Genomic DNA, 24,527 nt, shown 5'->3' with positions numbered 1-24,527 from the left:
CTGTCCTGGATCCCCCACAGCCCAGGCTTCTTGGAAGATTGTTCCCACGTACTGCTTCTGCTTCTCAGCCCCCCACAGTCCCTCCTCAGCCTCCCCAGTCTCCTGAAACAAATGCCACTAAGTTGCTCAGCAGCTGCCCAATTCGGAAATCAGGTGACCTTGTCATCCTCTTCATTGTCTCTGCAGCATTTGGTGTCTTCTCTTCCTCTGTAGAAGGCCCTACTCCTTGACCTTCTGACTCAGTGTCCCCGAGTCCTCTTCTGCCTGCCCCTGGGCTCTGCCCTATCTATGCCCAGCTCTTAACTAACTTTATGTACCATCGCTGGGCATTGAATTGCTTCCCACACACCTACCGCTACCTGCGTTCCTGACCATCTGCCAGACACCTGTTTCTGGATGCCCTGCAGGAAGCTCAAATTCAACATGCCCTCAACTGAGACTCACCGACTCCCTGCACTCTGACCTCTACACTGCTCATTTCTGTGTCTTCTCTCTGTTAAGGGCATCATCTCCCAGACCATTTGAAGAACCTCACAGTTATCCCCAATTACTTGTTTTCTTCGCCACCCCGCCCCCCCCATACAGCCCTGTCTGGTCCATGTCAACCAGCATTTCTCCAGCTTGCCCTCTGCTCTTCTTCTCTATGTTACCCCCGCTGGGACTGTCCCCTTTTTTCAATCCCAGCTTTGTCTGGCCGCCTTCCACCTCTCCTTCCCTCCACTGGGTCTTTGGTATTGCCACTTGGGTTATCTCTCAAAACTGCAGACTGCTCTCTTGGTGAGCATGTCTAAGAGCCACTGCTTGTGAGAAGCCCTGGCTCTGCAGCATGGCACACACATCTCTGAGAGCTAGCCCCTGCCCATGTCCACCTCCTGTCCAGCCACTGTCTTGTACTCCCCTGTTTTAGTCAGCTTTGTGTTGCTATAACAGGATACCTGAGACTGGGTAATTTATAAAGAACAGAGGTTTATTTGGCTTACGATTCTGGGACAGGTGCATCTGGCACGGGCCTCAGGCTGCTTCTACTCATGGCAGAAAATGGCAGGGAGCTGGCAGGTACAAGCAGATCACATGGTGAGAGGAAGCAAGAGAGAGAGAGAAGGTGCCAGGGTCTTTTAAAGCAACGAGCTCTCACGGGGACTAATAGAGTGAGAACTCACTCATTAATCTCCCCTTCCCCAGGAAGAGCATTAGTCCATTCATGAGGGATCCACCCCCATGACTCAATCAGTTTCCAGCACTGCCACATTGGAGATCAAATTTCCACATGAGTTTTGGAGGGGACAACACATCCAAACTCCATCGTCACCCCTATGCTCATCCCACCAAACTATTTGCCCTTCTCTGAACTCACTGAGGTCTCCCTTGTAGCTTGTCACTTTGTGCTAGCAGAACCTGTCTTTTCAATCCCTTTGTCTGTCCCCTAGGCAGAATGACACCCCTCCTGATCACCTCGTGCACTTGCAGTGGTGCTGGGAGCTAGCACGGCCCTGCAGCTACTTGGTTCTTACCTGCACCCTCACTGTGAACCCTTGTGATCAAGGACAGTTCCTGGCATGGGCTGGGTACCCAACTAAAATGTTTGTTGAATGATCGAATCAGATGAGGATAATTTAGATGTTTTTAAAAGTCTGAAGTTCTAGAATTATGATATAATGTTTGTATTGAAGATGACTATATAGAATTTGCCTTTATATACAGGCTGAATATTTCTTATCTGAAATGTTTGGTACCAGAATTGTTTTGGATTTCAAGTTTTTTTGGATTTTGGAATACTTGCATTATTATACTTTCTGGTTCAGCATCTCTAATAGGAAAATCTGAAATCTGAAATGCTCCAATGAGCATTTCTTTTAAGCATCATGCTGTCACTCAAAAAGTTTCAGATTTCGAAGCATTTCAGATTTGGTATTTTTGGATTAGGGATACTCAGCTTGTATATACAATATGTATATATACATTTAATAAAAAGATGATGTTTTGAAGGAGGAACAGTTATATTAGATTTTTCTCCATCCCTGCTGTTATTAGTCTCGTCCTCCCTGCCTTCTCTTCTTCGAATGAATATATCTGAATATGGATGAAGAGGGCTGGAGGTATAAAAGATTACATTCCTAATACGATGAAGCTTTCTCTAGGAATTTGTATGTATGTTGTATGTGCCGTCTCAATAGAGCGCAGGTGTGTAAAAGCAGCACCCTTCTTCTCATTAGTGTATTTTCTATACAGTTCACAAACAACAAAAATTAATCTAAAAAATTTTTTTTTATATATGTGGCAAGCTGGATAATTCCCTGCCCCCAAATATTTTTGCATCCTTATCTCCAGACCCTGTGAATATTATTTTATATGGTAAAGGGGCTTTGCAGATGTGATTGAGTGGGGAGATTATCCTGGGTTATTCAGATGGATGCACTATAATCACAGCCGCCCTTGTAAGAGGGCTGCAAGTGGAGTCAAAAGCAGGGGAGATGGCAGTGATGACAGAACAGAGACTGGAGTGATGCCTTTTGAAGACGGAGGAAGGGGCCACACGCCAAGGAATACAGGTAGCTACTAGAAGCAGAAAAAAACAAGGAAAGGAATTTTCCCTTCTGAGCCTCCAGAAGGAACCGACCCCTTGACTTTAGCCCAGAGAAACTGCTTTTGGACTTCTGACCTCCAGAAGTATAACAGAATTAATTTGTGATGTTTTAAGCCCCTAAATGTGTGGTAAGTTGTTACAGCAGCAATAGGAAAATAATACAATATAGAAATCAGTGAAAACAAAGTAAATGCGTACTGCTATGAAGCCTTTGAGATATAAATGATCTGATTCCCTGTTTCCTCTCCGGAAAAAATCTTCATGATATTGAGAATCTTCATTGTGTAGTTGATCTATTTTTATTTAAATGGTCTTTTAAACTTAGCATCTACTCGGAAAAAATGTAACTGCCAAATTCTTGGTTGTAACAGATTGCATGTGCACAGAGAAAAGCTAATGTTTGGATAGTCATTCAAAAATAATCAAATGAGTTAAAATATGTTTTCTGAAAACTTTAAGATTGGATGGACATTTCAAAGAAACCATATGTTCTTTAACTTACTCGATAGAAGCCTACATATTTTATAAGGTTTTTTTTTTTTTTTACTATTATACTTACTCTATATCATTATCTAAGTAGAAATTAAAATATTTCAGTTAAATAAAAAAATTCCAAAGCCGGTATTATCAGATCAAGAAGAAAATAGGAATGCTTCAACATAGCCTAAGCTCATAACACAATTTACTAATTAGTTACTATTTATGACTACAATAATCACTTCAAATTATTTCATACTTTACACTATCTACTTTTAAGATGAGTCAAAATAATCACCAGTTCCAAATTGTTTAACAGCCAGAATTAGCAACTTGTGAATCCACTGAGAATGTTTTCTGTAAATCACGGTGGCCCAACTGTGACTCAAAAACTAAGAACAGTTTTTACATTTTTAAATGATAGAAGAAAGAATCAAAAGAAAGGGAAGGAGAAAATGGGGACATATTGGTCAAGGGGTACAATTTTCAGTTATACAAGATGAGTAAGTTCTGGAGACGTAATGCACTATGAATACAGTTAACAGTACTGTATTGTATACTTGAAATTTGCTGAGAGGGTAGATCTTAAGTGTTCTCACTTAAGAAAAGAAAATAGTAACTTTCTCACCAAGAAAAAGAAAAAATAGTAACTGTGAGTGATGGATATGTTAATTAGCCTTGATACACGTATCAAAACATCAAAATCATATACCTTAAATATATGTAATGTTTACATGTCAATTATACCTTAATAACAATGGGGAAAAATGAATCAAAAGAAGACTATCTCATGGCACATGAAAATTGTATGAAATTCATACATAAGCATTCCTGAATAAAGTTTTATTGGAGCACAGCCATGCCCCTGTGTTGGCGTATTGTCCATGAGTGCTTCCCAGGCATTGAGTCATTGCAAGAGACACTTATGTCCCCACCCACCAAAAATATTTACTATCTGGTCTTTTACAGAGGAGTTTGTGACCCCTGATCTAAATGCCTTCCAAGGGGAAGCTCTTTCCATTTTAATATTACAATGCAAATGTGTTCTACACTCTGTGGGACCAAACTGGGGTGCAGATCCAGCCACAACTTCTGTATTTCCTGTTAGCCAGAGAGTCCTGCATTTTGCCAGGAGTGACAACTGATACTCAGAGTGACCTTCATTGTAGAGCAAGACTTCAAATTCTGTAAAGAAAGATGAAATTCTTTTAAAGTTCAATGGGACTTCTGTTTGAATGATAAAACCACGTTTTAACAGAAATTTGATAAATCCATGCTTTAACTCTAACTCAGGTACTTTAGTCCATGACTGCTGGGTTACTGAAAGTTTACTTTTAAGAAAGAGATCTACAGAAGCTCCCTTTCAAACGCCATTAGAGCTGGATCAGTATTTGATGCTGCGAGTTATCAGTTGTCTTTTTTTTTTTTTTAATGACCACAGTTGTCTTTTAAGTATTTCTTTTGGAACAGGCAAAGAATTTCTCATTATAGAAATTAGCATCTCCATATTTCAATCTATGTATTCATCAGAGAATGACCTAATTAACACTGTCTTAGAATACAATAACATTGGATTTTGTTACAATGAATTTTGTTCCAATAATATGAATTGACTGATTGCCATATGTGCCCTCAATAAAAATGGGTTTTTTTAAGAAGCATAACTTAAACATATTAGATTCAAAACTTTTGCCATATTTTCATGCTTTCCTGAAGCTGTTGTGTTAAAATGCTGCTTGATTTATGGAGCAAAGGAGGATTCTCTTTACTGGATGGAAGCCTTTTCCTTTGAGGAGTTAGCAGAATTCTTTAACTTAGCATCTTCTAATTGTGTTCTGTCTGTGTCCTCGGTGTCAAGGTGTGTGAGGGGGAATGGGATGGAATAAAGTGAATATACACACCTCCTTATCACTCATGTGCAGGAGACGGTTTGACCTTTGAAAGAAGCAGTCTCCCTCCCAGCTCTTGCAAAGGAAGTTTGTTGGTCATGATAAATGTCTCTTAGCTGAGACTTTCTGGAGAGTAAGAGATGATTATGTCAGCTCGCGTTTGTAGACATTTACTCTTTCTTTTGCCTATAACTAGGGCAGCAGATGGCTGTCTGTTGTATGGGGTTGTCTGACTTGTTGCCCTGGGGAATGGTCACTTACGAACAAGCAAACCAGGTCAGTGGTTTGAATTTAAAGTGACCGACTGACATCAAGTGGCAAAGAAATCTAGGTCGAAGATTCTGTATTTGATAAGTTTCTGCTGTTAATGGTAACTTAGGTTACTTGATTTGAATGCTCTCATTCTAATGAGATGACAGAAATAAAAGCATATTCTCAGAGTTGAAGCTACATTGTAGGATGCAGTTTTCACTGCCTTCCCCACACGCAGCATGAAGAGTGTATGGGTTGCTATAGAAATGGTGGTAAGCTGTACCAGCTTCTTATCATGTATGGAGCATACGTATCAGGCACTCAGAAATATCCAGTCGAAATTGGCCTGTAGTAGATTCATCTCTGCTTCAGATGGTGAACTTTATTGCTGATGCTGTGCTCATTTAATTAGTCCTTTTAGGTAAGTCATAACCAGCTTACTCCTGAAGGTGGAGTTTGAATTAAAATACAGATCTAAGATGTTTTAACATTTCATTGTGTTTTGGGGGGGGGGGGGCGGCAGGAAGTGGGAGTTCTTAAAGCACTAAATTATGTTTATAACTTGAAGAAAATGAAAATAGTATTACTGAACATGTAAGCTATAGACATTGGGTAGTAACGATGTGTCAATGTAGGTTCATCAGTTTTAACAAATGTACCACTCTGGTGTGGGATGCTGCTAATGGGCAATGCTGCTTTGTACCTAAAACTCCTAAAATAAAGTCTTTAATAATAATAATATTACTAGCTTGTCACATGTGTGTGTGTGTGTGTGTGTGTGTGTGTGTGTGTGTGTATCTTAAACCACATGTCTAGATAGAAGAACTCAAATTGGAATACTGAAGTATAGTGATTGAATTACAAGGATGAACTATGTTAGATGTTACACTGTGTGGACCAAAGTTAGAACGAAAAAAGGGAATTCATTTCTCTAATAATCAAGTATATATTTATATGTATGATATTGTAAATATGCATCATCTTTTATTTTTTTCAAAAAGAACAGACATAGTAATTAAGGGTATTAAATAAAGGAGAGAGCTGACTTACCTATCTAGGTGTAATATCAATATATCATTAAGAAAAATGTTATCTGAAATAGGTTTCTTCACAGTGAAGGCAATTGCTTAAAAACAAAAAAAAATACCCCTGAGAAAAAGAGTCGCCTCTTTCCCAGGTGTTAAAATTACCCTTAGAAGTGAATTAGGCTTCAGTGAGACATGTAGGAGAAAAAAGGGTAATTTACCTGCAAAGAAAGCTCATTCAAGTGATGTATCAGATAGGAGAGAACCCTGAGGGCACAGGACTTGATTTGGGTAAGTGATTACAGTCCAGGGAAAACTTTGCCAAAGATCTCGGCAGCCAGGTGGTCAATTGTGATTTGTGTTTTGAGACACAGTTTGGTGTCTTTTTGCCACTACAGACCCTCAGCATCCCAGCTGCAGTGTTCTGCTCCTACTATCCAAGTGGAGCAGAGAAAGGCTTGTGATATTTGTACCACCCGCTGGAGAAGAATGAAGCACAGTGATCTCAGAACATGGATATTTGTTTTTCAGTGTTGCCTAGCAACCCAAAAAACAATCTTGTAATATCAGCCCATTCCTAAGAATTGTTAAGCCTTCTGTGTTTGTAGCCCCCATTAGCTCTAGCGTGGTTGTGATTCAGGGGCACTTTTGTTTTAAAGCCCTATTCTCAGGGACTTCATTTTCTTAAAGTATCATTTTATGTAGAACTAGAATTTCTCATGCTTGGGTTTAACTGAAACCATTTTTGGCAAGCTTGACAAATGACTGTTGCCTGCTTTTGTGGTCTGAGAGTGTATAGATCAATATATTCCTCCTGAAAGAAAGTGTGTCTTATTTTGCAATCAACTCTTAATGACCACGTATGGAGTATTCAGTTTGCGGATTATTTGTGGCCAATTTGTATCCTCCTCCTGGCTTTTGCCATCACCTAGAAGCCTCAAGGCCTTCTTGGTTTGCTGCTATTTGGCTTGGATTTCAAGTAGAGCATCTAACATGCTCATGCTAATACCTGCCTGGGTGAAAAATAATTATGAAGGTAGAGCTGCCGTAGTTAATTTCAGAACCAAATATTTTTCAAATAACTTATTTACTATTACCTTCACTTAATGGGTAATTAAAAGGTAGAAATACTTTTGATAGATAAGTGAATATTTTTGATAGATAGTGCATATTGCACTGGATGATATGCAGCTTACAGCATTAGTGAATAGGCTGAATGCAGCCCAGCCATCGTGACAACTCGGACATGAATACTGCCTCCTCCCCAGGTTACTACTTGTGGGATCTTGAGCAAATCCTTTAGCCTCTCTGGGTCTCAGTTTCCTCATCTATAAAACGACAACAAGATCATCAGTCTCTACCTCATGGAATTGGTGCCTGGTATTTGATAAAAAGCACTGTTTGCCATTATTGTTACCGTCATCATCAGTGTTATTTAGCTCATCTATAGTTTGTGATTTTTTTTGATGAAGCATGATATAGAAAAGGACAGGTACATTAAAGGCTTAATGTCCTTAAATTGAATATCCCATTCTCACCCTAGGCTGATACCCAGCTGTGATGCCCCAGCCATCCAGTCTGATTGGTCGGGGTCCATGGTCTACCAGCTGTTCCATGTTTTGAATATCATTGACTGGTTGGATTGAACTTCTGAATAACCTTTAAAGTTCAGAGGAGGTGATCCCTCTTTATTTGAGTAAAGCAGGAGTAAGCCTCCTGGCATGCACAGCAAGTGTTCCATGGCGGGGCGTACCCAGCTCTGCCCTCATTCTTTCTGCCAGTTGAACACTGGTCTTCACAGCAGCCTGTATTGTCATCCTCATGTCACAGGTGAGCACACTGAGGATGGGGACCTGGGGTTGGTGAAGATCCCAGATGTCTGCTGTTTCCTGAACAAGATCCAGTGTATCTCATACTGGGGCCTATAGACCCAGAGGGCTTCTTCAGGGTCTGGGAATTGTCTACAAATATTTGCAAATATGGGGCTTGGGTTTTGATAGTGAGCTTTTAAAACATAACATGAAAATATTCTGCATTGTCTGGGTTCAGTAGGGAATTTTAAACTATCAGATAATTTTATTGCCTGTATTTTTCACTTATGAATGGACTATTTGACAGAACAGGACTGCTGAGAACTGAACAGTGGTAGATGTAGTAAATGATACATCCCCAGCATATTAAGGAAAAGTGAAATCAAAGTATGTTGAAAGAAGGAAAGTTGTATAAGAAGCTCATCTTGAGAAAGATGGCAGAAGAATGGGATCATAGTCATGCCAAGCTTAGCAGAAGCCCATCCTATCCATTCATGTCATGTTTATATTGCAAGTGACAGGTTCTGTTTGTTAACATGTCATCAGGTGTTACATCAAATTGATGTTACCAATTTGAATTTTGCTTTGAAACTATAGCTTTGTTTCTGTTTCTTTTGTTTGTTTCAGTTTTATACTTTTGTATGAGCTATAAGCTCTTTTATATCAGGACATATTTAACGTTATTTTTTAAATAAGGTCAGCACTTTGTATGGGAATTTTTTTTTCCTTTTTAACATGGTTTTGTGCATTCATCAGGTCTGAAAATTCTCAAGTTCTGCAAATGTTAGCAGTGGGCCCCACATTGAGCAAATGACTAACTTATCTGGGTTTCATGTTTCTAGCCTCGAAAATGAGATGTATAAAACCCACCTCTTATGTTCTATAAGACTTAAGGGTGATATGTACAAGAGGGTACTTCAAAAAGTTCATGGAAAATAGAATTGAAAATAGAATTGAATAGAATAACACGAATCTTCTCACAAACTTTTTATGTGCCATCATACACAAAGCACCTAGCACACTGCCAGCCGTGTATCATGTTCATAATATCGTGGTTCTTTTCCCTCCTTCTCTTGAATAACCCTTAGAATGATTTGTATGCACATACATGCACATGCACACAACTCGAATAGACTCGGCATATCCAGAAAGCACTTCATTAGAGGTTTCCGCAGAAACGTCCTGCTTGCTCTACAACACACACATGTTCTTGTATGTGGCAGCCTAGCCATTTCAAATAGGTAGTTCGAAACTTGCCTAAATTGAAGGGAAGAAAAATAGGCTCACAATTCAGATCACTTGGGGAAAAAATGTCCTATCTACTCACTCTTAGGTGAGCTTATCCATTAGGAAAACAGGTGTTACTATAAATCAACATTTTTCATCATCATTTTCAAAATAGCCCTGGGGGGAGGGGGGCTACCATCTTTCTTTATCAGGAAGAAGTTGAAGCTCTGCATGGAGGTGCATTGCAGCCACGTGGGACATCCCAGGGATTGGAGAAGGGGAGACGCGAAACATTTCCTTCCGACTCCGGACCCCCTCCCTTTTCCAGGATATCAGATTTTTGTGCATGTCTGCTTCTAGGCCAAGACTTCATGTGGCTTAATAGGAAAATGGACTAGATTTGGGAATGCAAAATAACAACCCATTCCCAGACTCGTTGTGTTTGGCCCATACAGTTGGTTTGGGGATGTTTGTTGTGTTTGAATTTATGGCCAACATTAAAAAACGGAAAGGTTTCCCATGGAATGCTATTCCTGACTTCTCTTGGAAAAAAAAAAAAAAATCAAACCATTCAACATATATTTATTGAGCATCTTCTTTGCACCAGACATTACTTCTGTAGGCGCTTGGGATATAGCAGTGACAAAACAAGTCAGAGAAGGACTTGTCATTTTGAAGCTTTTGTTCTAGATGAAGGAGACAGACCATGAGCCAGCTTACTTCAGATGGCGTGGGTACCACAAGACAACTAAGCAGTGTGTCAGAGGGAGGGCTTGGCTGGTCAGAGCCTTTGGACGGATGACATTCAAGCTGAGATCCTAAAGACACCCAGGAGCCTAACGTGGGTATATCTTAGGGGCAGAACATCCTGGGCAGAGAGAATGGTCAACACAGCAGTCTTAAGCTTGGAACGAGTTTGGCCACAGATGTAGCAGCCAAGTCACTAAGTAGCACTACCAGCACGGGTAGGCATTTGAGTTTGCCAACCCTTGGCCTGTAGTCAAAGTGACTAGATTCCTTCTGGAATGTATCAGAAATATTTCTGAAGTTGCTTCCGGCACTGGTCCCCCAGTTGATGCACTAGGGCCACATCGTGGGAGATGGCATCAGGGTTTTCAGAAAGAACTGCCACACTCACAAAAGTGCACATAGTTGACAGCTTTGCTACTCCAAGTGAGGTCTGCAGGTGAGTGGCATCAGCCTCACCCAGGAGCTTGGTAGAACCGCAGGCTCTCAGGCTCTTCTCCAGATCCCCCGAATCAGAATCCACCCTGAACAAAATCTCTGTTTTAACAAGCTCTTTAGCAAGCACTGACTCAGAGCATCTTGCCACATCTCTGCAGATATTTGTAAATTCTGTTTTGCTATCATTCATTGTGAGTGGTTTTTCTAATGCTGAGGACTAATGGCTGTGCCACCCACAGCCCTTGTCTGCTTCTCCCCACCCAGTCCCTTCTGACATGTGATTGCAAGATGGGTATTGGACTTAGTGGGTGATGAACAGAATTTCTCTCCAGATGGGGCTAATTAGCTTTACTCTGATACTACTTCCTGGAAATTTATATATACCTATTGTAAATGCAGAATTCCCTCATTAAATTTTATTAATGCTGTTATGTGTCCTAATACTTTTGGCTATCTATTTAAGGCATAAGCTTTCTGTAACTCTGCCAAATCTTTATGGTTTCCCATTACTGCTGCATTCTTAAAACTTGTTTCAATAAGTCTTACGAAAGCTCAGCTAAAGCTTAAAGATAAAAAAAAAAATCAGTTGCTTAGATTACATTTATTTTTTAAGTATCCCCTTCTCAAAAACTATCCTAAAAATACCCAGGGAACATGTTGCAGCTGAATACAGGCTCATCTTGTTTTAATTTCTAATATTTGACATATCCACGAACTTATGCTTTGAACAGAAGGTCATTGAGTGAGTTGACCTTAATTTTATTCTTGTTTAAACCAGTCCTGAAATGTGCTTGCCCAAAGCTATAAGAATCCAACCATCTGCACATAACTTGTGCTCCCCAGTTCGATTGCTTTCAGCAAGAATGATTAGATAATTGACCACCAGGCAAATACTTTGCTATATAATTAACAAGGAATGTTTACTCCTCAAAGATTTTATAATTCCAGAAAAGGAAACCTAGCTACTCAAAGACATAGACTTTAATTTGAAAGAAGAAAAAAAAAAAAAAAAAAAGGCGACTACTCCACAATGTCATAAATGTAGAAATTGTCACTGTTTCTACCATGCTGATGAATGTGGTTTAAGGGCTGATAGATTTTTATATTTTAATTTTAGTGAATGATCCTGGCCAGTTTTCTTAAACCATGCAGTAAAATAGACTTAGACCTTGATGCTTGTGTATTGCACTGTTGGTAGAAAATTATAATAGAGGTTATAGCTTAAGATAATGCAGATTAAAGCCTTGAAAAGTAAGTCACTTGATTTCTCTAGAGAAATCCAACATATTCAGGGATCTGGAAAAGCCTGATGATGATGGTGGTGGTGGTGATAAGTGTTTGCCATGGATCTGAGATTGTTCTTCACATGAGTTAATGCTCAGTCCATCTGGATTATTCAGTCAGAGCCAACACAACCCGGGCAAGGAGATGGTTATTGGCTAGAGCCAACAGCTGAGAGACAAGACCATGGTAGGTTCCTGTTGTCCAAGTTTATGTCCACGTCAGCACAGGTGACCTCCCTTCTATCATAAATGTCCCCAAATATTTCACAGTGAAAATTTAGGTATAGGAGTAGACATGGATATATTTCACAGTGTGAATAATCACACTTTTAATGGATAGAACATTTTGAGATGGGATTCCTGAGTGGCTGGGGAATTTCTTCCTGAGTCCCAGCTTACAGACCTAGTAGAACTCACTCCAGCCCCTTTCTGGGAAAGTATGTCAGAGTACGTTAGTCACAAGCAGTAGAACACCCAACTACAAGTGTTTAAACGATGAGGCAGTTTACTGTTTACATGACAAATGAAATGTGAAACAGGCGCTCCAGGATTGCTGCAGTGAGTGGCTCAAGGATATCTCAGAGGACGTTCCATTCTCTCTGTGCCTTCCTCAGCAGGTCCGCAGTTCACACAGCAAGGAAATGGCAAAGCTGAAATTCACGTTTAGGATTATCTCATGCCAGAGAAGTTATCCATGCGGTCAGTGGACCCTTTATAGGGCTGTGCCGGTGTTATGAGGTCTGATATGGTAACAAGTCTCAATATAAGAGCAGTGATGTGTGTTCCTGTACCTTGGCTAATGTGTAAGACTTCAGTGTATAATCTGCTGAAGTTTGCACTTATAGTTTTCTTTTTGAAATCAGTAGTGCTCATAAGATCAGGTCTTTCTGCTCGTTACCAAGTGCTGAGAAGGGTAATGTGCCTGCTGCTGAGGGGTTTTCCAGACAGGATAAATATGGCAGGCAGGAAAAGCAAGGTAAACCTGAACTCCTCAGGTTATTCTCAAATTCCACACTGTGCTTTGGGCCCTTTTTCATATTTTAGAGTTCTTTTCCCTTTTGATAGCCATTTGTTGAATTTTTGAACTCACTTTTTTTAATTGAAATGTAATTGATTATATGTATTTTGGGGTACAGGGTTGAATATCAATACCTGTGTACAATGTATGAACTCACTTTTCTTTATATTTTGCAAATAAAAGTTGGTTTCATTATTACTGGGTAACGGAGCACAAAAGCGGCACCCTTGGTGATGATAGCTAGGAGACCCCATCAGATCTTACAGGCAAGCATAAGTCATATCTTTTTCTGCCTGTCAGTTATTAGATGTAATAATCATTATAGCTAAGTGGAGCTTCCAAATTAAGAACTCATGGTGCGTAACACACAACGAACCTTGCCAGTTGAATACATATCTAACTCATTTTCAAACAATTAGGATGGTATTTCAATACATGATTTATTCTTGAAAATATTCTCTGAATCTTTATTCTAAAGAATGATAATTCAGGCAGAAACTGATCTGAAGGTGTGGTGTTGAAAAAAAATAATGAACTTGAGAATATCACTGTTCCATGTCCGGTTTTGTTCTTCTGACCCTCACACTGCCTGTGCATGTAATTCCAGACACAATTTTAATAAGGTGGGTTGTCTGTTTCCCCATAGCAAGTGACCTAGGTGGGAAGTTGGGGGGTTGATGGTGGTGAGGAAAGAAAGCTAATAACAGAGACACAGATAACAGCAAGCTGTGAGAAAGAAAGAAAAGAGAAATAAACATGAGGGTGGGTAGGAGTATTTAGCAGCAGAGCAAACAATGCTATAATCCCCAACTCTGTGTTCCTAAAGGCATCAGTATGTTAGAGCCTAGCATTGAACTTGGTCATAGTCATGATCCTGAGTTATCAACAAAAATCAAAATCATATTCACTTTTATAAGACAGGAATAAATGATACTTTCTAGAATTTTTATAAAACTCCCTTTAAGAGTGTTAACAAATAAGACTGAAGTTATATAAAAGAAAAGAGTAGCTTCCACACTGTGTTCAGGCGATGTCCTGGGGGATACCTTGGAGGGGGGAATTCTCTTTACCTTGGTGCAGAGAAGCTTACCTTTAATCTGTTTTATTTGTTAATGCCTGCTTAAAGTTCAAGTGCTTTAAAAAACTGTTTGAAAACTGACAATCTAGAAATTTCAGTAATGCAGAATTTCATTCCTTGATGCTGCCAGAGAGATCACCATATATAACCTTCACACACATGTAATCCCAGTTATAGACATGGCCACAAGCCTTGTCACCCTGCCAACTCCTTAGATTGGTCACCCAGTCACCCCACTCAACAGGCAGATGGGTGCAGCCTCAATGGTGCCACTTTTTCAGGTAACAGCCTGGCAACCTGGCTGGGGCCAGTGGGGCAGGACACAAGGAAGTTCAGGGTCCTGCCCACCTTCACCAGATGACCCACCTTGATCTCTGTGTGTCACGGCAGCTACCTCAACTGCTTGCTTATGCAGATGACCCAGAGAAAGCAGAAGGAAGCCCTACAAAGGAAGCGATGGGAAGGGGCTGAGAAGGAAGAGGCTGGAGAAAAGCAGAAAGGGAGCCCAGAAGGAAGTGGGCTTGAGCGGGCAGCTCCACCGGGCACTGTTATGATGTTAGCAGCTACTCTGGGCCTGGACCACAGAGGAGGGAAGCTTACCAGGACAGCCCTTTGGGCCTAGGCACTGATTCAGGAGCATCCAGGGGCCGGCCACACCTGGGTGGCAGGTGGGCTGACTGGAGGAGCACAAACAAGAGGCATTGCTTTCCTCCATCCTTAGGATAGGAGCAACTCGGTCCCTCCCTTGTCTGTCTGAGCAGTGCCCGAGGCCCCCATGCATGATGAGAGGGGACCCTCTGTGAGCACCCTGGTCGCAGCGTCCGCCGTCACGTAACCGTATTCAACAGAAGAGACTTCAGAGAGGTATGCTCGCTCTGCAGTCCGGAATCACCCGTGAAGAATCACAGCCCTAGTTGTAACTCCAGCTGCGAGCGCAGTCATCTCTTCTTCTGAGTGCCCACTGTTCAGGTGGGGACCCGTCCTCCTCCTGCAACAGCGTCAGGATCCCAGTAATGAGAAGCATATGTTTCTAGTACACAATTCATTAATTCTTTTATTCCCTGTAGCTTATTTCCTCCCACAAAACACGGAACTCTCGGAAATGCTTTTGCCAGTAACAGCAGGATTGTTGAATCCCAAAAGGGTCACACGTTAGTCACTGAATACGTGTGCATTTTACAGAAAACATATGCCAGCACAAATGACGCTTCCCCAGCTGGCTGTGTTCCCTTTAGGATCCCAGTCTTAGTCACACTTCCGTAGGCATGTCTTTCCTGCCGACCACCCCCTGCTGGTCACAGAAACTTGCATCGATTGCGTCCCTAGCTTTCACTCATTCTGAAGAGCCGTTGAGTTCCTGCTCTACGGATATTTCTGGGTGCTAAGAAGAAAGCAAAAGGAATGTATGACAGGCCCACACTCACAGAGCTTACAGTCTAATAGAGGATATAAGACCTAGAACAACAGGTTAGCACTGAAGGCAATGTGTTTTTGGAAGACTGATGATCAGTAACACTTGGGCTAGGAGTGCCGGGGCATGGAAGATCCATGTATACTAGAAGGCCTCCAGGAGAACACGTGGCTTGACGTGAATCTTGAAAGATGGGTAGATTTTTGGAAGAGAGAAAAACTACATGAGGTTGTAACCTCAATTGCAAGCAAAGTCTCAGACTTGGGTATTGGGTATTGTGTATTGTGAGGACTGGCCTGGTGAGAACCAAGGAGGAGGTAGGCGGGTGGTAGAGGGGCAGGTGGTGAGAAAAGCAGGGACTATGGTGTCCACAGTGGCCTCCCGTTGCTGATGGCGTTTGGAGCCCTTCCCAGGCAGATGCCAAATTCCTTTCCAGCTTTGGCCTGGCTGCCCCCTCTATCTAACCCCCACACATTTTACATGTCCACTATCTTGTGCCTTTGTGCATGTGGTCCCCTGGGTCCCTTCCTTCAACACCCCACACTTCCCCCACCAACTGACACCCCGAAGCCTTCTCCCCCCACCCCAGGGTTCACAGAGCAGCTGGGGACTTGGGGACTTGTTGGTTGGGGGGAATCTGCTTAGTTGGCTTGCCCCAAAGGTAACTTGGAGATATTTTAAGTCTTTTTCAGTTGATTTTCCTGTGTCGTAGAAGGCAAAGGCAACTTAGGGATAAAGGTAGGTGATTTACTGATGAATTAGGACTTAGCTTCCAGCTCGCATCCTCTGGGTCCCGTTTAACCTAACCTTGTATCCGCTCCATTTGAAGAGCAGAGCCTCAAGAATCTAATCTGGGGAAAACTGCAAACCAAAGAATGCAAGGCCACTTCCTGGCAACCCAGAGGCCCCAACAGCTCCACTGTTGTGGGAGCACGTGTGGGCGAGGATGTGGTATGTTAGTCATGAGCGAACAGGAGGGGTCCCAGCGAGTATGGCAGCACTCCAAGACAATCCATTCTCCACCTTAAGGGAAACTTTCCCACCCAGAATAGAAACACTTTTTCTTATTGTGCCTTCGGTTTCTATTTCCTTAGTAGCCCTGTAGAACAAAGTGACTCATGCTCTGGGTTGTTCACCCATCTCTGTGTCGCTGCACTTCAGCATGTGAATCTCCATTAGGCATCCCTATTCTCATGCTCATTTTAGAAGCCTTCCCACTTGTATTCTGCTTGAACTTGACCTGAAATCACCTGGAGCCCATGATCTAGCCTGTTACGTGGGAAGATCAGAGGACACCGAGCCCTTGCTGGCTTCTCTCACCTTCCTCCTCTGTGGAGCAGAGGAGGGGGAGCCTCAGGTGGGAGGCATTGCCAGGCCCCTGTCTGCTGTCTGCATTTGAGTGTTGCTATGGCAACCAAGAAGGCCTGCGAGCAGCCCAAGTATTGTTTCTTTCTTGGGGGGGGGGCATCCATTGTTGCCACCTCAATGATGTGCATACCTAGGAACGGCTAGCATTGGAGACCTCGGGGTGGAGTATTGGGTGCACGTGGGACCATTTAGGCCTAGAGTGCCACAGGGTCAGGCCCGTGATCATTTCAGGTGGCAGATGATTATAGGAGTGAGGTGAGCTGTGCAGAAGCCCCCCTCTCTATGCTGGTGGGTCGGGTGGATGTGCCAGCTTCTGCCCTGCCTTGTGCCCACAGCTGCTGTGACCTCCAAGCGAGGGTCTCTGCAGGTGAGCAGGTGACCCAGTGAAGGACATCCATTTTTGGTTAAGAAACAGGCCAACAATCTTGGGCAAGTTAATCTCCTTCAATGGGTCTGTTCCTAGAAAATTGACAAAGTAAAAACATAATCAAATGCTGGAAAAGTCCATAGGAAATGCAGCGGGTGAAGCAGAAGAAAGACCCCCAGCCTTGAGGTCAGACGGGCCCAGGCTCTGTCCCTGCTGTGCTGTCCACCACCAGGAAGCCATGGGAAGGTTCCATAGTCCACCAGTCTTCAGTGTCCTCACCCAAAAGAGAAAATAAGTCCTACTCTGTAGGGTGTTGTGAGAATTATAGATAATGTGTATAAGACAGATACACTGTCACTAACCAGTACCTAGGAGATGCTCATTAATGTTAAATACTAGTTAATGGAACCACTGGAAGCTAGAGCATAGACCTTCAATTATTTGGTGTTTCCCAGCTAGAAGCTTTTAAAAATACTCACCTAAGCCAGACTTACTGGTATCGGAATTTGCAAAGATAGGATTAAGGAATTTATATATATTTTTTAACAATCCCTGACTAATTCTGGTACAGCCAGTCTGTTATTCGGGATAGGAAATGTGCTTATTTGCTTGACGATAAAGAGTATAAAAAATCCAGGCCGGAGTTTCAGCTTCTCTTCACATCCACCAACCCCTATGATGCTGTCTTCATCCTACTTCTAAACTCTAAAGGCTTCTAAAATTATCTGTGTTTAGAAGGAGAATGTTTGATTAAGTGGATGAAAGTAATTTAATTGGGAAGGCAAAGAAAAACCAAAGTTGTTCACTTTTTCCTTAAAGGGATGTTGAAAAGAATCTCTATAGAGAGCTGTATGGTGTCCCTACGTGACAATTGGACCATCTTTGTTCTCTAATGGGTTGCAAACATGACATTTAAGGTGACTTTTACACTATACTTAATCCTTAAGTAGGAGCTCAGCGCTCATGTAGCTGAAGTTCTCTTCTGAATCCTACAGGAACGTGGCTGAAGAGTGGTCTGGGCCTGGTGCACCAGGAGGGCAGCCAGCTCACGTGGACGTACATCGCTCCCCAGCTGGGGTACTGGGTGGCAGCCATGTCTCCTCCTATCCCAGGTAACATGAAGCCAACACCTGCGATGCAGGTTGATTTCTTTGATCCTCGAGAGTTCAGGCTCAGTATGCTTTTGAAAACAACTTCAGCAGGGAGATCACATCTTATTTAAAAACAGTTAAAAGTCTGAAAATCAAATGATGATAATAAGGTATTTTGTGCGGGTGGGGGAATTCTGGCTGGAATTCTCCCATCTAGGATGAGAATAATGCACAGAAAATAGTCTTGTCTTAAGCCCCCGTTTTGCTCAGACAGCTGCCACGGGGGATTCTTAATCAGAAGCCCACAGAGGCAGCCAAGACCTCCTCCCTAATTCCTGAAACAGTTGTGGCCTAGTGTAGGCACACATCTAGGGAAAAGCCCTCTACAGAGGTACTAACAGAAAGTCACCACTAGGGTGTTTTGGGGGTAAAACGTTTGATGTGGCATTTCTGAAAGGCTAAAAAGCAAACCAATTGCTTTGTGTCTAGAAGAATATTCATCTCCATTTAGGATATGTGAATTAACTCATATCTTTCAGAACATGACTAAGAGGGGTTTTTTTAACCTACATTATCTCAATGAGTATTTCAGAATTTTTTTTTTTCTTCCGAAATAGTCATCTCAAGAAAATTATTTCCAGTGATGGCTTCTGTTGCTCCAGATGCCTTTAAAATCTCTATTACTCAGGCTGCCTTCATTAGTAAATCTCTTCATTGGTGGCAAATCTTTATGCTCAGAGGTTACCTTTCATTATCTTTTACACATCTAAAAGTCATGCACATGCAAGTCTGGTGAATAAAGTAGGTGATTGAGCTTGGTCAAATGTGTTATGATTACAAGGTGTCTCTTGTAAATTAATCATGAGGGCGGTCCCAAAATGCAACTTTGAAATATTTTAGCAGTGGAATTATCATTGGAATTAGCACTTATACTCCCAAACTAACTAATTTGATGGAGGCCATTTCTACATGGGTGTTGAAAAATCTCTCACATTGACTATATTCCCATACTAAGAAAATTTACACTTCACATCTGTGTTTTAAGAGTATGTCTTTCTCCTAATGGTATTGTTTTTGTAGCGATATAAGCATGAATCAAGTACAGAAATCCCCATTCTCCAAATCTAAAATATCTAGAATATGACTAAGAGGAAAAAAGGAAGGAAAAGAAACTATTTAAGTGCCAAAATAGAGGCCACAAAGCCCGTGCAGTAAAGTGAACTTTTATCTTGGATGTATTTCACGTAAACTTGGCCATCATTTTTTGCTATCATGCAACAGGTTAATATACGCTTTTGTAAAGGGGGAAGAAGGGACTTCTGGATGTAGGTCCCCTGGGCGCTTCCTAGCAGTAAAGGAAGAGACTCAAAGCTAAGACCTACCCAGCAAGCTTCTGATGGCATTTAATGTGAAGATATATATGTTGCTAACCTCACAGCTAAAATTTTATTAAGACAAGTTACACTGATGCTGTGCTGTCATGAGCCCAAAACCAACAAGAAAATAATCAGGGTTTTGTTTCTTAATTCTCTGTATAAGAAGGAAGTGGAGTATGACTGTGAATTTTATAAGGAATTCCATTGACAGGGGTTAAACTAATAACGTTTTGAGTATTGAAAGGATGAATCTTCAGTTGTTTGGAAATTATTTTTATGTGTACCTCAGGTTTCTTGGTCACTCCAGACAGGACTTGCCTATGTCTGTGGAGGCTGTCTTTGTATAAAAAAAATTGTTTCTCTGAACAATTAAGACACTATAGAGTTGTCAGTTACTTTTCCAATTTTTGCAAACATTAATCCCATCCTCCTACTCCACTGAAATCAATTACATTTGGGAGAGATTGACGTATCTTTCGAACTTAAGTAATGTCACTATTTTCAAAAACTAGTAAACCTTCTTGGATATATTCTAGCTCTTAAATTAAAAGATTTGTCTCCTTAAAAAGATTTTTTAAGAAATCTATCACTTAGAATATCAAAAATCGAAAACAAGCAAATAGGTTTTTATGGTGTTTGATTCTTTACAATGTAAATTTAAAAGAAAATATGTTTATCTCTGGTAACTTTGTCTATTAGTTCTAAAGAGGTCTGTGGCCATATAAGGTGAAAAATTTTGAAAAAGTATTGTACAGGAAAATTTTGTTTTTAAAAACAAGGAAGCATTTTAGTCACACTTGACACCCTGTAATAAGGTGTTGGCTTTTTTATGTAGTAGAAACTTTATGTCATACATTTAAACAGATTCATTTAGGCAAAAGTCTCTCTACATGGTAATAATTGACTGCTTAGGAAAAGTGAAAATAAAGTCTTGTGATTTTTTTTTTCCTGCGGTATAAAATCTCCACATATTCGGGTCCTCTCTCTGAATGTGAGTTCCCTTCGTTATTTTATCATGCGTTCATTTCCTTTTATTAAAAGATCATGTATTTAGAATGCTGCACATGCTACGGGGTGAGGCTCACTTCTCAGCTAAGGAGGGTCCCTTGATACAACCGCATGTCAAATTTGAATGTCCAAACTGCTGCTGGCCAAAGGAAGCTCCCGTAACAGTCATGCTAATTATTGAGTGAAATTCAGGGGCTGCCCCAAGTGCGTCATCCAAAGGGTGTGTTTTCATCTGGCCACCACGCTATGCCCCAGCCAGGAAGAGTGAGAAGACGACATTGCGTTCTCAGTTAATTAATTATCCCTCTTTTTATTTAAAGGTATTCAAAAATCTAAAATGCCATTTTCTGACCTTCTAGGTCCCGTTGTAACACAGGACATTACCACGTATCACACGGTGTTTCTTTTGGCCATTTTAGGAGGAATGGCTTTCATACTTTTGGTTTTGCTGTGTCTCCTTTTATATTATTGCAGGTAAAGTGTTACCGTTTTGGCAATATCTTTTTTAATTTAGAATTTCTTGTGCAATGATATTTGGAAGCGTTGATAAGGAGGTCTTTTTTCTTTCTTTTTCTAAATCGAGGTCCTTTTTCTTCTTCTGAAAAAAATTTTCAAGGACTTAAATTTGTGATCTAAGCTGGAAACAAATAAACAGGATGCATGAGGCATGCTCTGGATCACATTGCTTAGAAGGGGAATTATAAGAAAGGGTTTGACAATTGTCATACGATTCATCCAGAATATTCCTAAATGCTGGTTACGAGATGATATTCTCAAGGACAAAGTAGAGCTATCCTTATTTTGATGCCATATCTGGTTAGTTTGCAGGAATGTTTATTGTCAATAAACATTTCAGTGAGTAACTTGGCTGTATTTATAAAAGCCTGAGGATAAAATCCCCAGATTATGCTGCTCTGGGTTAAAATACGAGTAGGGCATGGGGTGAGAGGGCTTCTGGCTGCCAGTGAGTTGTTTTGTTTTGTTTCTCTCTTTGGAAATTGAGAATTAGAATTTTACCCAACACTGGAAACTTCATGAGACCCTCTAATCTTTGGGTTTGGATTGTGTCTTTGGTCACAGGAGAAAATGCTTGAAGCCTCGTCAGCACCATAGAAAACTGCAGCTCCCTGCAGCCCTCGAGAGTTCCAAAAGAGACCAGTCAACTTCCATGTCTCACATCAACCTGCTGTTTTCTCGCCGGGCATCAGAATTCCCAGGCCCACTGTCCGTCACCAGCCACGGCCGCCCTGAGGCCCCAGGTACAAAGGAGCTGCTAAGTGGAGTCCATTTAGAAATGATGTCTCCCAACGGAGAAGGTGATCTGCACACCCCTATGCTGAAGCTCTCCTACAGCACCTCGCAGGAATTCAGCTCTCGGGAGGAGCTTCTCTCTCATAAGGAGGAGGATAAAAGCCAGATCTCTTTTGATAACCTGACACCCAGTGGGACCCTGGGGAAGGACTACCATAAATCCATGGAGATTTTTCCCTTAAAGGCAAGAAAGTCCCTGGAAAGAGAAGGCTACGAGTCCCCCGGCAAGGATGACTACAGAGGTAGTTACAATGCCATGGTCTCACAGCCTTTATTTGAAAAGCAGGACCGAGAGGGTCCAGCAGCCACAGGAAGTAAACTCACCATTCAGGAACACATGTACCCTGCGCCTTCATCTCCTGAAAAAGAACAGCTGCTGGACCGCAGACCTACTGAATGTATGATGTCGCGGTCAGTAGACCACCTGGAGAGACCCACATCCTTCCCGCGGCCGGGCCAGCTGATCTGCTGCAGTTCCGTGGACCAGGTCAACGACAGCGTTTACAGAAAGGTCTTGCCTGCCTTGGTCATCCCCTATGTCAGCCAACCTCTGGTTGTCCCAGCTGACCAGCAGCTTGACATAGAAAGACTCCAGGCTGAGCTGTCCAACCCGCACGCAGGGATCTTCCCACACCCGGCCTCGCAGATCCAGCCCCAGCCTCTGTCCTCCCAGGCCATCTCTCAGCAGCACTTGCAGGACGCGGGCACCCGGGAGTGGAGCCCTCAGAACGCATCCATGTCAGAGTCCCTCTCCATCCCGGCGTCCCTGAACGACGCGGCTTTGGCTCAGATGAACAGTGAGGTGCAGCTCCTGACCGAAAAGGCACTGATGGAGCTTGGCGGGGGGAAGCCGCTTCCCCACCCCCGGGCATGGTTTGTCTCCCTGGATGGAAGGTCCAATGCTCACGTTAGACATTCCTACATTGACCTCCAGAGAGCTGGAAGGAATGGAAGTAATGATGCCAGTTTGGACTCTGGTGTGGATATGAATGAACCAAAATCTGCCCGGAAGGGAAGGGGAGACCCTTTGTCTCTGCCGCAGAACCACCCACCTGTGCAGGAGCACCAGCAGAAAGAGCCCCGAGCCTCGGACAGCACCGCCTACACGCAGCTCGTGTACCTCGACGACATGGACCAGAGCGGCAGCGAGGGTGGCACCACGGTCTGCACCCCTGAGGACAGTGCCCTGCGCTGCTTGTTGGAAGGCTCCAGCCGGAGAAGTGGTGGCCAGCTGCCCAGCCTGCAGGAGGAGACGACCAAACGAACTGCAGACGTCCCCCCGGAGCCCTCAGCCAGTCCCCAACAGAGAAGATCTACCCATGACGAAGAGGAAGATGACGACGATGACGACCAAGGAGAAGACAAGAAAAGCCCCTGGCAGAAACGGGAGGAAAGACCCCTGATGGCATTTAACATTAAATGAGCCATCACAGAGCCATCCAACAGTGGAATATAAAATTGCCAAATATCCCTTCTTGTGGAAGCGCGTACCTGTCTGGCAGTCGAACAACGGCCACCGTGGGAAGTGGACGTTGATTGCATTACGTGGCCGTGCAAATGTTGGAAAGGAATTAAAGCTGTTACTGGTGGGTGCCACTCCTCCAGTGAGGTGGCTGAAAGCAGTGTCTGAATGTTCTTCCACGGACTTGACGTGTCCCCTGGCAGGGACGCTGAAAAACCGCACGTGATGTCGCTACGCTCTAATGATAACCTCAGTTCTCGCTCAGATGCTGGGAACAGACGAAACTCTTTTTGCATTGCTTGAATCAACTGCATCACGATAATGCTACGTGAAGCTGTCATTGAGGAATGAGGTTGGCACTGTGTCTCACCGTATGCATTATCTCAAAGGAAAGCTATGCATCGCTGCTTCTTTGTCTTGTTTTGCTTAGATTTTGCTTTGGGTAGGTTTCGTTTGGGGGTTTGCTTTTTTAAAAGAAATACCCTTTGGTTGTAAAGATTTTATTCCTTCATTTTAATCAGTTCTACTTCTTGGTGGTTTATTTCAGTGTCTCCCTTCAGGAATTCCCGTGTCACCTCTTGACATCCAAATGTTTTTAATGAAATTGTACTGAAATCGCTATCAGCTAAGAGTCCTTCAGTTCTGGTCCCATTAACTCCAAGTGCCTTTTTTACAGTGACAACAGACAGTCCCTCAGTTTTTTTGTTGTTCTTAACTCCTTTCATTGAACTGCCTGGATTTGATAAAGTTATTAAATGATACCCATTTCTTTAAACTGCATGCTACCAAGTGCCATTTGTGCTCAGCGTCCTCATTTCAATGCAGTGTGCTCTCTAGTTACCATGTGTAATGTGGATTCTGTTAGCTAAAATAGACTAGAGGACACTTTAGAGATGCCCTTCCCTGCTCCGTCCCTTTGGCCAGGAACCACCCTTATGGTTTTATTGGCTGTTTGTATATACGGTTACGTATTCACTCGGGCATCCTATGGGCCGATCTCGCTCACCAAACATGGGAGTATCGACTGAGCAAGTGGACTGAATGTGACTATTAAGTCAAATCTTACATACTATCCAAAAGTGCCAGAATGACTCTTCTGTGCATTCTCTTTAAAGAGCTGCTTGGTTATCCAAAAATGAAAATTCAAAATAAACTCTGAAGAAAAAAAAACTTTTTTGTTGTCATTTTAATTCATTCTGAGCCATTCTCTGTTTCAAAGTTATTATTAAGACTTTGTTATTCATTCCGTGTCAGCTTAAAATGCCAGTTGTTGGACTTGTATTTAAAGACCACCACATGGACAC

General features: G+C 42.2%; 1 protein-coding gene across 1 annotated transcript in view; it reads left to right on the top strand.

The window, feature by feature from the left end:
- The window catches only part of FAM171A1 (family with sequence similarity 171 member A1), a 122,933-nt gene extending 99,383 nt beyond the window's left edge, over positions 1-23,550 (top strand). Inside the window, exons 6-8 of the mRNA XM_063100707.1 lie at positions 17,971-18,087; positions 20,810-20,924; positions 21,531-23,550. Coding sequence (XP_062956777.1) covers positions 17,971-18,087; positions 20,810-20,924; positions 21,531-23,184 — 1,886 coding nt within the window. The 3' untranslated portion in view covers positions 23,185-23,550. The remainder of the gene's footprint in view (positions 1-17,970; positions 18,088-20,809; positions 20,925-21,530) is intronic.
- Positions 23,551-24,527: the final 977 nt, after the last annotated feature.

This window comes from Cynocephalus volans, chromosome 6 (genome assembly GCF_027409185.1).
Source record: "Cynocephalus volans isolate mCynVol1 chromosome 6, mCynVol1.pri, whole genome shotgun sequence".
In the NCBI taxonomy this organism is placed as follows: domain Eukaryota; kingdom Metazoa; phylum Chordata; class Mammalia; order Dermoptera; family Cynocephalidae; genus Cynocephalus; species Cynocephalus volans.
This window is presented reverse-complemented; position numbering and strand designations above follow the sequence as displayed.